This window comes from Hydra vulgaris, chromosome 01, assembly GCF_038396675.1.
Source record: "Hydra vulgaris chromosome 01, alternate assembly HydraT2T_AEP".
Classification (NCBI taxonomy): Eukaryota; Metazoa; Cnidaria; class Hydrozoa; order Anthoathecata; family Hydridae; genus Hydra; species Hydra vulgaris.
In genome coordinates this window covers 44,795,541-44,808,233 of record NC_088920.1, presented here as the reverse complement: position 1 = coordinate 44,808,233, position 12,693 = coordinate 44,795,541, and the positions used below count along the sequence as shown (strand labels likewise).

At 26.8% G+C, this 12,693-nt stretch overlaps 1 protein-coding gene across 1 annotated transcript in view; it reads left to right on the top strand.

Moving 5' to 3' along the window:
- Nucleotides 1-6,214: 6,214 nt before the first annotated feature.
- Nucleotides 6,215-12,693, top strand: part of LOC100200722 (G patch domain-containing protein 1) — a 36,447-nt gene continuing 29,968 nt past the window's right edge. Inside the window, exons 1-3 of the mRNA XM_065788310.1 lie at nt 6,215-6,729; nt 6,978-7,340; nt 8,292-8,518. Of these exons, the coding sequence (XP_065644382.1) occupies nt 6,992-7,340; nt 8,292-8,518 (576 nt within the window). The 5' untranslated portion in view covers nt 6,215-6,729; nt 6,978-6,991. The remainder of the gene's footprint in view (nt 6,730-6,977; nt 7,341-8,291; nt 8,519-12,693) is intronic.

Sequence of the window (12,693 nt, the reverse complement as noted above, 5' to 3'; positions counted from 1 at the left end):
AACTGATTACTAAATAAAAAATTGTCTTCTTTTTTTTACAATTATTCCACTGCCCTCCCATCTCATATACACCATTTGCAGACCCCCTTTTCCTCTCCGAGCATACGTTTTTTATGGGCGATCCCTTACGAAACGATTGGTAGGTGATATGATAAAATTATATGCCAACAATTGGACATAAACTAATTTAAAGATTTAAATCAATTAACTGACTATGATTGTAACGGCTGGCTATGGCTACTACACACACACACACACACACACACACACACACACACACACACACACACACACACACACACACACACACACACACACACACACACACCTACAGACCGGCTCTGGTTATTGATCACTATAAATGGAATACTACTGAGTTTTGGTTTTTTTTTAATATCTACCTTCTTTTTGAACATAGTAAAATATAAAGATCGCTATCAAATTCAAAATAAATAAATTGTATTTTTAAAGGATTTATAATTAATTTATCAATTGAGAAAGTTTAATTTAGAAAATTACAATTATTTTAAAATGATACATTTCAAAAGCCCTTTAACATCCCAAAGATGTAAACAAACAAAAATAACGTTTGAAAGTTCTGATATATAAAGTTTTTTATACAAGTATGTTTTCATATTATTTCATAATACCTTTTTTTTTCAAACGAAGTTTAAGATATAGCCAATGTGATGTGAAAACGAAAAACAGTGGCCAAAAATGCACTAACTTTAATAACAAACTTTGATTTGAGAAAGCACCCCTAAAATTATTTTTTATTGCTTATTTTAAATTGTACGCGCATATTTAACTTTAACACAACACCGACATTAATACCGGCAATGAGTCCGTTAAGTGCGCCGCTTTTATTACTTTTCTTTTTTTCTTTTGAAATATTTGTTTTATTTGTTGTAGTTTTGAATATTGGTCTGTATATTTAGTAATAAAGATACATTTGATATATGTATTCAAAAATCTTTATGTACTAGTCTCTAGTAGAGATGTAACTAAGGCTACTTAACATAAATTATACTAAAAATCCGTTAAAGTTCGGCTAAACAAAATATAGTCGAGGATTTTTTTTAAATAAATAGTTAAGCACTTGAATATCTGAGTTATTTTTACTGTACAGGGTTTGGGTATTGTTAACTTAGTTTTGGTTCTTATCGTTTTCAGCTATCTTTGTGTATTTATTGTATTTCATTAAATATGAATCATATATAATAAAATATAATCGTGTTCAGCAATCTCTGTGTATTTATTATATTTTATTAAATATGAATCATATATTATATATGATTCATATTTATATTATGTATTTATTATATTATGTATTTTATTATATATTATATAATAAAATACAATAAATACACAGAGATATATGAATCATATATAATAAAATGCAATAAAAACACGAGATAGCTTAACGTCCAAGCCCTGTACAATAAAAATAACTCTGATATTTAAGTGCTTATCTATTTATTTTTAAAAATCCTCAACTATATTTTGTTTAGCCTAAATTTAACGGGTTTTTAGTATATTTTATGTTAGTAGCCTTAATTATATCTCTACTCTTTCATTTTAATAATATGAAATAATGAAAGTGACACCGATATTGCAAAACATAGTTTGCAATTTAATCAAAATTTTTATATTTACAAAAAATATCTATTTAGCATTAAAAACATACTAATCAACAAAATACATTCTATATTGCCACAATTTATTATTAGCTTCAAAGGTATTAAAAGTTAAAATGAAAATTATTCATTACATCCAGGGTTGGGGTCAAATACATATTTGTATTTGTTATTAGTATAATTAGGCTAAATTTGTGTATTTGTATTCAGATATATAAATTTCTGAAATATGTATTTGTATTTAATTGAAATGTATTTGCAATCACATAAACTAGGTTAACCTTTTTTTTTTTTGGGGGGGGGGGATTCAAAATAAATTTTTTTTATGACACTAAAATAAATTAAAAATTTGTTTTTAAAGGATATTTGTTAAAAAACTTGTTTTCATTCTTCTATACAGTATATTATTTTATCAGTCTTGTTTTAAAAAATTTTTTCTCAACCTTAAAACAAATATTTGTATTTGGAAAAATGCTGATTGCATAAATTTCTATTTGAATTTGTGTTTTGAAATTTAGAATTAATGTATTTGTTTTTGATGAAATGTATTTGACCCCAACCCTGATCACACTATCATGTTTGAATAAAAGTTTTGCTAGTATGAATTTTTTAAAGGTGTAATCTAGATCTTTAGAGATCGTGCTGATGAAGGTCTAGACTAAACCTTCAATAGTACAATCTCTAAATTGTCATCACTGAGTTGTCAGAACAACTAAGTGCCTAATAATTTGTTTGATCTCTAAATGAAATATTTATAGCACCCTACACTTGACAACTCAATTGATCTTTAAATGCAATATTTATAGCACTTTACTTTTAAAAGCTGTATAAATTTTATATTTAAAGATTGCCAATTACTTTGACTTTTGGTAACAAATTAGCATATAACTAGGAATATTTGTTTATAGTTTCAAAGTATTCAACTATCATCAATTGATTAATTATTTTGTTAATTATTTCGGATTATTCCTTATAATTACTTGGAGGTGTCAATGAGAATTATTGGGCTCAATTTTTTAATTCTAATACAAGGTAGTAACTTTCAGATTATATAAATGTTTTACTGCTTTTTGAATTACTCAAATTAGTAGCAGTTACTTAATAACCTAGAGTGAGAATAGAAAATAGTTCAAAAGGGTTTGTTCTCATAGTTGTCATGGCAGAAAGGTTTATGGGTAATTGTTTTCCCGTATAGTTTTTCTTTAAGAGTAACGTTTTTTGTAACTCTTAAAGAAAAATTAATAAAAGTATAAATATATATAATTATTGTAAATGATATTATTCTAATAAAGTTTTTTTTATTAATAGCATTTAAATTCAATAATGCTAGTAATTTCTCACTAATAAAGTCTATGCTAAACTAATTCTTTAAAATAGAATAGCTTTATCTTTCAAAAAATAATATTTTTAAATTTCTTAAATAATTATTTAAAATGTTTCTTGAAAATTAATTTTTCTTTAATCAATTATCATTAGATTTAGGTTCAGGTTATTAATTTAAGGCTAAGTTTTATGTTTTAGGATAAGACTGATTTAAGCAGAAATCCCCCCCCCTCCTTCCTTTCCTAAAAAAAAAGAATGTAAGAAGAGCCTTGTAAGCAAATAAAGAAATTTTTAAAATTTGCTTTTGTAAAATTGGTTAGCTTATTCATTTCATTAAAAAATAGTTATTATTTATTATATGTATATGTATATAAGGGCCATCCAAATTAAAATTTGAGGATCTTTTTTTTTTTTTTTTTTTTTACAGCAAATTTTTTTTTTGCAATAAAAACACTGATTTTCCGCTAAATTTTTCTGGGACAGGGGGTACCAGTGCCCAAATTTTTTTCCTAGAATAGCCCCTGTATATATATATATATATATATATATATATATATATATATATATATATATATATATATATATATATATATAAAGTATTGAGAAAGTATTTGTTGATCATTAATAAATGTCTTTATTTAAAGCAAAGAAAAAAAAATTTTTGTATAAAAAATTACAAAATGTTTTGTTTTTGAATAAATTTTCAATAAAATAATTATAATATAAATTTTTTTAAATTGCTTAGTTTCATTTACTTTAAATAAAGACTTTTATTAATGATCAATAAATACTTTCTTAATACTTTTTAAATGTGACAACGCCGGTTTTTCCACTGAGGTCTTCATATATACATATATATATATATATATATATATATATATATATATATATATATATATATATATATATATATATATATATATATATATATATATATATGTATATATATTTCTTGAGCAACGTAATAGGAATTTATGTGAACATATTTTTAAGAAAAACACGATATTTTTCAATCTTGACATGTTTCGTAGTTTACATACTACATTTTCAAAAAATAAAATTACAATTTAAAACTCTGGATATAAATATAAAAACAAAATTTAAAGACATTCAGAGAAATATTAACGGACAAATAGAATTATTACAAACCAATAAATTTATAATACAATTTATGATACTGTAAATAGTATAAAAATAATAAGTAAATAAAACAAACTAGATTGACAAATTTATATTATAATGAACAGTTTGTTTATTTAAAGTTGGGTTTTCCCATTTAATATAGAGTGCTTCTTTAATTTTCAATTTGTTCTTGTGTTTTTCTTAAAAATATGTTCGTATATATATATATATATATATATATATATATATATATATATATATATATATATATATATATATATATATATATATATATATATATTAGTGATGTACCGATTAATCAGCATCGGCATCGGTATCGGCTTAATCGGCCACTTTTTGTACAATCGGAATCGGTATCGGCATCAGCCTTTTTTTATTAGTTTACCGATATGCATTACCGATGGCATTTTAATACTTTTATCCTGCATTTTGATAATTATTAAATAATAAATAATCTAAACTTTATGCATCGCTTAGAATTTTTAGAAAAATTGTTTATTTTGACTTTATTTACAGGCAAGTTTATTTATTTGGGTCCAAGTATTTGTTTACCAGTACGGATTCCATAAAAAATTTACCCAATTTAAAGCTCTACGGCTTTATATCTTCAAATTTAATAATTAGTTAATTCATCGGTATAGGCATCGGTATCGGCCTTTTCCTATCCATCGGCATCGGTATCGGCATCGGCCAAAAAAGTGTTATCGGTACATCACTAATATATATATATATATATATATATATATATATATATATATATATATATATATATATATATATATATATACACACATATATACATAAATATTAACTTTGATGTCAGTTAATGTCTATTAACTAACATCAAAGTATTAGTATTGTTTTTTTTGAGTAAAGATAAAGCTTTCAATACCTAAACATTTCTATGCATTTAATTAGGTAAGCAAAAATGATAAAACGACATATTTTAGTTAGTGAAACGTAGTATAACAGGTGTTCCCTTAAAAAATGGAAATACAATAAAACATTTAAAAAAAGTAGAAGAATGTTTTTTTTTAGAAAAAAATCAAATTAAAATTATTCTCTAAAAAAAAACATTCTTCTAATGTATATTTGATATTGCTAATCAATTCTTTTCTGGTAATCCTTTAAGACAAACTACATTCAATCTTCTTTTAGTCGAGCTCTCAAACTGCTGTATTACTATTTATCATTTAAAAAATGATACTTGATTTTTCCAATTAATTTTTGAGCATTTTTGTCTTGCCACTTTCCCTTGTAGACTGAAGACCTTTCAAATAACTCCACAAGTCTTCAATTGGCCTTATCTCAGATATTGTTCACGTATGAGCAGAATCAAAATATTTTCAATACAATCTCTTTTGTACATATTTTTGTTAACATAATAGCCAGATTTCTTGATTACTGGTCTAGTCATACCTTTGGGACTAATTGCAAGCCATACCAATACTTTGCTTTCAAATTTAACTTTTCTTTTGTACTTGAGATCTGGAGAAGCATTCTTAGGGTCACTGTGGAGTTTGACAAAGTAAAATAAGATACAACATCCAAAATAAATTTTTTGTTAAAAACCTTTTTATACAAATGTTCGCATTTGGGGCAAGTTACAGTTCTTTGTCACTCTTCTTCTGCTCAGACTGTTTGCTATTGATTCCTGGTGACGCATAAATTGTTAAAAACAAAGACAAATATTTGATATTTGTCTTTGTTTTTAACAATTTATGAGTAAATGGTGGAAATTTTGATTTTTTTGGTACCTTTTCTAATGGTTGCTTTGGGATTTTTGTCAAAATAAGCAGCAAGCTGGTTGACTTTATTTTTTGTCATTTTTATGCCATTATTTCAAAGTTTTTTTATTTTCTGCACTCAGTCCACTTCATATCTTTTAATTATACGATATACAGTTATTTTCAAAACATTTTCTGCTTTTAAATGATTATAAGTAAGCGGATTTCCTTATGTAATGTTATTTTTGTAGAACTTGTACACACATTTTCTTGCATCTACTTTTTTTGAGCTCATTTTTATAACAAAAGAAAAATTGTCTTTGAATTTTTTATTTTTGTAATAACATTATATCTAGTTTACAAAAATATTAAATCATATGTTATTATTTTAACATTTGCACATAAGCCATTGCATTATGTGGAGTTCCATTTTTTGAGGAAACACCCATTATATATCTAAGCTCATCACCAAAAGTGGTAGAAATAAATCTAAATAAAATTGTGATATTTATGGTGATCCTCTAATTAAAATATGGTGCTCTGGTTTGGTCTTGACTTTTTTCCAGTTGTGCTTAAACTGACGTATATACATTAGTAAAATTTCAAATGCGACTAAGTTTTGAACCAGTAACAAATAGAGCTCGAAATTTGCAGCATTTTATAACTATAATAATATAAACACTTTACATATATACAAATAAAATATCAGAAAATGATTTTTAATTTTAATGTTGTCTTAAAAAGGTTTTTATAATGCCATTTTCTTGGTTTAATATGAAATGGAAGTTCGAAGTAACCGCTGTGTATCTTTCCTGACATTAACTTGTTTTGCAGATCTGGACGCAGTGTTTTAATTTGTGATACTGCAACTAAGAAGATTACCATTCAAAGTTTAAGAGGTTTAAAATTTTAAAATCCAACTTCTAGGTATATATATATGTATATATATATATATATATATATATATATATATATATATATATATATATATATATATATATATATATATACATATATATATACATATATATATAAATCTACTTTTCAAATGTATCTTTGTGTATAATTTATAAGTAATGATTTAGATATCTTTTTTTTTTATTTAGCAGCTGTCTATTTATTTTTACATGGTAACTTTCTTATTTAGTTATAATCAAAATAATGAGCCAAAGTGATGAAGAACAGGACTATATATCTATTGGAACACCTTTTGAAATAGAAGAGGATGAGCCTCTTCCAAAGCCTGTTAAAATCAGTGACCAAATTGTTCTTGATAAACAAGGTCGACAGCGTTTTCATGGTGCATTTACTGGTGGTTTTTCTGCTGGATACTTTAATACAGTAGGTTCAAAGGAAGGATGGGTACCTGCAACTTTTAAATCTTCTCGTGGAGATAGGAAGGAAGCTCAAAATAGTTTTAAACCAGAAGATTTTATGGATGAAGATGATTTTGCTGATCATGGAATAGCCCCTAAAAAGTTAGTTACCAGTGAAAAATTCAGAAATGATGGTTAGTGTTTTTACACATATATTTTATAGTTTTTATATGTTTTTAGTAGATATAAAGTTCATGGTTTCACACTTTAATAATCTAGGTAGGTTTTTATAATGCCATTTTCTTATTTTGATATGAGATGAAAGAATTGAACCAATTTTTTACAACAAGATGCTTTTTCTGTTATATATCTAATAAATATGATATATTATATTTATATATTATACACTAATTCATTCCTAACGAGGCTGCAAGCAACCACTATTAAATTGGGAGTTACTAAAAACAAAGAAAAATATTAAAAAGCAACAAAACAGTTGATGGAATACTTAAAAAGTCTGGTAGGTTGTTTAAGTCAGATAAACATGAAGATTAGAAAGAGTTTCAAAACAATGTGTAAGTAAAAAAAGTAGATATATAAAAGTTTTTAGAATATGAAAAGTTTGTTTGCTCAGACATTTACTATAACTAGGTTTTGATGGAGTTGAAATTTACAAGCCACTGCAAGCCCCAAGCTGTTACAGAAGAGAGATCAGATTCAAGATTGATTGTCTGTTCTAATCAATCAAAAAGAGAAGACTTTTTTTCAGGTTACTGGAAATGAAGAAGAGTGTTGATGTTTGAGTATGACTTTAATGAAATGATTTAATAATCTCAAAAACTTAACCATATACACCATATAAAGTAAGTTTTTTGAGAAGACCAGCATTCAGCATTAGAGATGTTTGACTTATTTTGTTGATGACACTGCTCAAGATTTGTCAAAGATCTTTAAAACCTAAATTCTGAGACAAAGTACAACATTAATAAACTGAAAATAATTAAAGTTAGCATCAGACAGGACTTTTTTGCATTGATTTTTTGCAATAATATTGTTATTTCCCAAGAGAGGTGTGTGAAAAAGTTAAACACATACACACACACATATATATATATATATATATATACTAGTTTTTTTTTAAATAGAGCAAGACATTGCATCACGTAAGAGAATGATTCAAAAAGCTGTGGATGCAGGAGAAATTCATTCAGCTGTACCTGGGGGAATTTTAATGGAAGATTTAATTGTGCCAAGCAAGTTTTCAGTTGGTATAAAGCTACTACAAGGCATGGGTTGGAAACTCGGGCAAGGTATTGGAGAAAAATTACCTTTAAAATCAACTGATGTTGTTTTAAATGAAAATACTAAAAAGGTATATTGTTTTAAAAAATAACTAGTAATGATTTTATTCATTTAATGTATAATAGTAATTTTCATTTTTCTAGCATAATATCCATCCTTTAATTAAAACTTTTTTTCAAAATATCTTCAAAATATATCGAGATAATGCAGACCCAAATCTGAATATATATATATATATATATATATATATATATATATATATATATATATATATATATATATATATATATATATATACATATATATACATATATATATATATATATACATATATATACATGTATATATACATATATATACATGTATATATACATATATATATACATGTATATATACATATATATATATATACATATATATTTTTTATATTTAATACATATATATATATATATGTATTATATATATATATATGTATTATATATATATATATATATATATATATATATATATATATATATATATATATATATATATTATATATATATATATTATATATATATACGAAAAAAAACACATATTGAAACTTTTTAGTCCCTGTGTAATAAGTTTAATAAACTCACAACAAGAGGTAATCCACTGTTATTCAGGGTGGTAGCCCTCTAATCAAGAGAGTAGACAATATCAGTTAAGGAATAAATTTAGATTTTCTTAAACAGGACAATTGGCCAAAATTGGGTGCCGGTTCGTACTCTCAAACAACTAAAGACATTCATAATTGGTGAAATTTTTAAGCTCATAAATCTAGAGAACCTAATACCAAAATTTGTTAGACAGCTGAGATCTAAAACTAATAAACCAGGTCCAATTCTTGTTGAATTAGCTGAGGATATTCTTCACAACACAATATTAGCATCAGTTAAAAAATTGAGAAGTAATGTCGCACATGAAGATATTTATCTTAGTCCAGATTTGACTGAGGCTCAGAGACTCCAAGATTTTAACCTCAGGACTGAAATAAATAAAATGAATCAAGCAAGACCAGACAATGACCCCTTTTGGTATGGCATCTGTGGCAATAAGATCATCAAATTCAAAAAGAAATCAGATCAATAATTTTATACATAATCAGTGTCAGATTGCAATGAAATTAAAAAGCTGTCATGTTTATGCCTAAATGCTACCTCTCTCGATAACAAGTTAAATGAGTTTAAAGTGGTAATTGAATAATACAAACCAAATGTAATTTCTTTGACTGAGACATGGTTTAAAAGTGATTCAGTTAAAAACATTGAAGGTTACCATCTGTACAGAAAGTACATTTCACTCCAATTAAAAAGACATTAAACTCTTTAAAAATTAGACCAGCCTGGGTTAATGCTAGGTTAAAGTTTCTTATTAGAAGCAAACAAAATTTAAGATATAAAAACTGCTCTTGCAAATGGAAAGACCCTGTTTTGAAATCTAAATACAAAATGATTTGCAAAAATGTAGCAGACAAGATTAAAAAAGTGAGACAAAACTTTGAGCTTAATCTGGTAAAAAGAGCCATCAAGAATCCAAAGCTTCTCTACACCTACATGAACAATTAACAAGCAGTCAAAGATACTATAAAAGCATTAAAGGGAGAAAATGGTATAAACACTCAAAATTCAAAAGATATTGCTGGTATCTTAAACAAAAATTTTCAAGCTGCATTTGTGAAAAAAGATGATGTTCCACTGCCTTCTTTTGATTTAAGAGCTACTGAAACCTTCATTATGACAAATGAAGATTTTACATATGAAGATGTCTATCTAAGATTAAAAAACTTAAAAGATAACAAATCAAGTGGTGTTGATAATTTACATTCAGCTATTTTAAAGAATTGTGCATCAGCCTTTGCCATTCCACTTATATATATTTTTAAAGAATCGTTTAAAACCAGCAAACTGCCAGTGCAATTTAGATCAGCAAATATCACTCCTCTGTACAAAAAAGGTGAAAAAACCTTAGCAGGAAACTACCGACCAGTATCACTCACCTCAAGTGCATGTAAAATAATGAATAAAAGATATAATCAGATGTCAACTTGAAACTTTTCTATATAAGTTCAAACTAATAGTCAAGCAACAGCACGGTTTTGTTAAAAATAGATAATGCTTAACAAATCTACTTGAAACACTTGATTTTATTTCAACCGCCTTAGAGAATAGTAAACCTGTTGATGTTATCTTTTTGGATTTTGCCAGGGCATTTGAAACAGTGCCACATAAAAGATTGTTGCTTAAACTTACAGCTTCTGGAGTATCTGGTCTGACAATACAATGGATTGAAGCATTTTTAAAAGAAAGAAAACAAAGAGTTGTGATAGGCGAAAATGTATCTTCTTGGGCAGAAATTGCCAGTGGTGTGCCACAAGGGTCGATTTGCCTGAAACTCTAAAAAAATCTAACCAAACTGTATGCAGATGACACCAAAATTTTGAATGAAATGCTTTCCAGTGCATCAACTCTTTCTTTGCAATCAGATCTTGATTTAGCTTTCAAGTGGACTCAAGACTGGCTTATGAAATTTAATATTTCAAAATGTATGGTCATGCACTTTGGCTGGAATAACAAAAAAATCACCCCTTTATATCAATGAACGAAAGTTAAACATAACAGAATCTGTAAGTGATCTTGAAGTAATTTTCTCAAGCAATCTGAAATGAAAAAATCATGTTATAAAATGCGTAGGCAAAGCCAACAAAATGTTGGGTCGGATTAGAAAATGCTTCGTTTGCTTAGATATTAGACTGCTGAGAATACTTCATGTTTCTTTTGTGCGACCACTGTTAGAGTTTGCAGTACAAGTTTGGTCATCTATTCGAAAGGGAGAAATTGAGTTATTAGAAAGAGTCCAACATCGTGCAACTCGGTTAGTACCATCGCTTAAAAAAATCAACTATGAGTATCGTCTAAAAGCTCTCAACTTGACTACCTTGACAAAAAGGAGGCAAGGAGGAGATATAATTCAACTTTTTAAATTCTTCAACAGTTTTAACGATTTGGAAACAATCAAAAAAATTAGTATTCAACAAACTCAAACAAGAGGTTGCAGCTTTAAATATGTCAAAGAAATCACTAAGCAAGCATGTCGTAAAAACTTTTTATTTTATAGATCAGCTAATTTATGGAATAGCTTGCCAAGCGAGTTGGTTAAAGCACAATCAGTTAACAGTTTTAAAGTAGGTCTTAATTACTGGATGAGCAACAATACCACACTCACTGGCTCACACCAGTTACAGCAATTACTAATACTATATATATATATATATATATATATATATATATATATATATATATATATATATATATATATATATATATATATATATATATATATATATATATATATATACAGTTTTATACATCTTACAAGCATATGTTTGTAACGTTAATGTTAGAAGAATATATACATAACAAGCGTCATTTGTTGCGCCATGAAAAATTCTTTAGAATTACGACGTGTGATAATGGTTGGAGGTTGGTTGCAAGAGCAGGACCAACTATGTTTACAATTCCTTTTTTGCACCTTGTCTAAAAGAGAAAGGGCATCATTAGAAGATCCGCCCGAGATATGGCCACAGTATTCCATACAAGGCCGGATTTGAGATTTTGAGAAGACTTTGAGATTTGAGATAGAGAATAGTATCCAGAGTAAGAAAGTGTCGAGCTCGATAATGAGATGAAACCCTAGCAGATACTAATTTTGCAACGGTATTGATATACCCCTGAAGTTACAGGATATGAAGAAGAGTGCTGTCCATTGAGGACAACTTTTATACTACGATTGGAATAAAAGGGTTCAATAATCTTAAAGATGTTACCAGATGTTATAAGAAGAAAGCTTATAAGGAAGACCAGCATGTCAATTTTTATCAAAAGCTTTAGAAATGTCAAAAATAATAGCCTTTATCTAATGCTCTATAAAATCTATTGGTTATTACTGTTAGCAAATCAGCTGTAGAAGGAGAAGATCCATATTGATGATCAGAAAGTAAGTTATTAGATTCAAGATTATTAGATTCAAGATTCAAGTTATTAGATTCAAGATTCAAGATTAAGTGTTTGTTAAATAAAGATTCAAAATCCTTGCTTATGATAGGAAGAAGACTAATGGGATGGTAAATAGATGTGTCTGATTGCTCTCCAGAATTTTTGAAAATAGGGATAACAGATGTCGCTTTCCAGCAGACTGGAAAACAAGACTCTGATAAGCACTGAT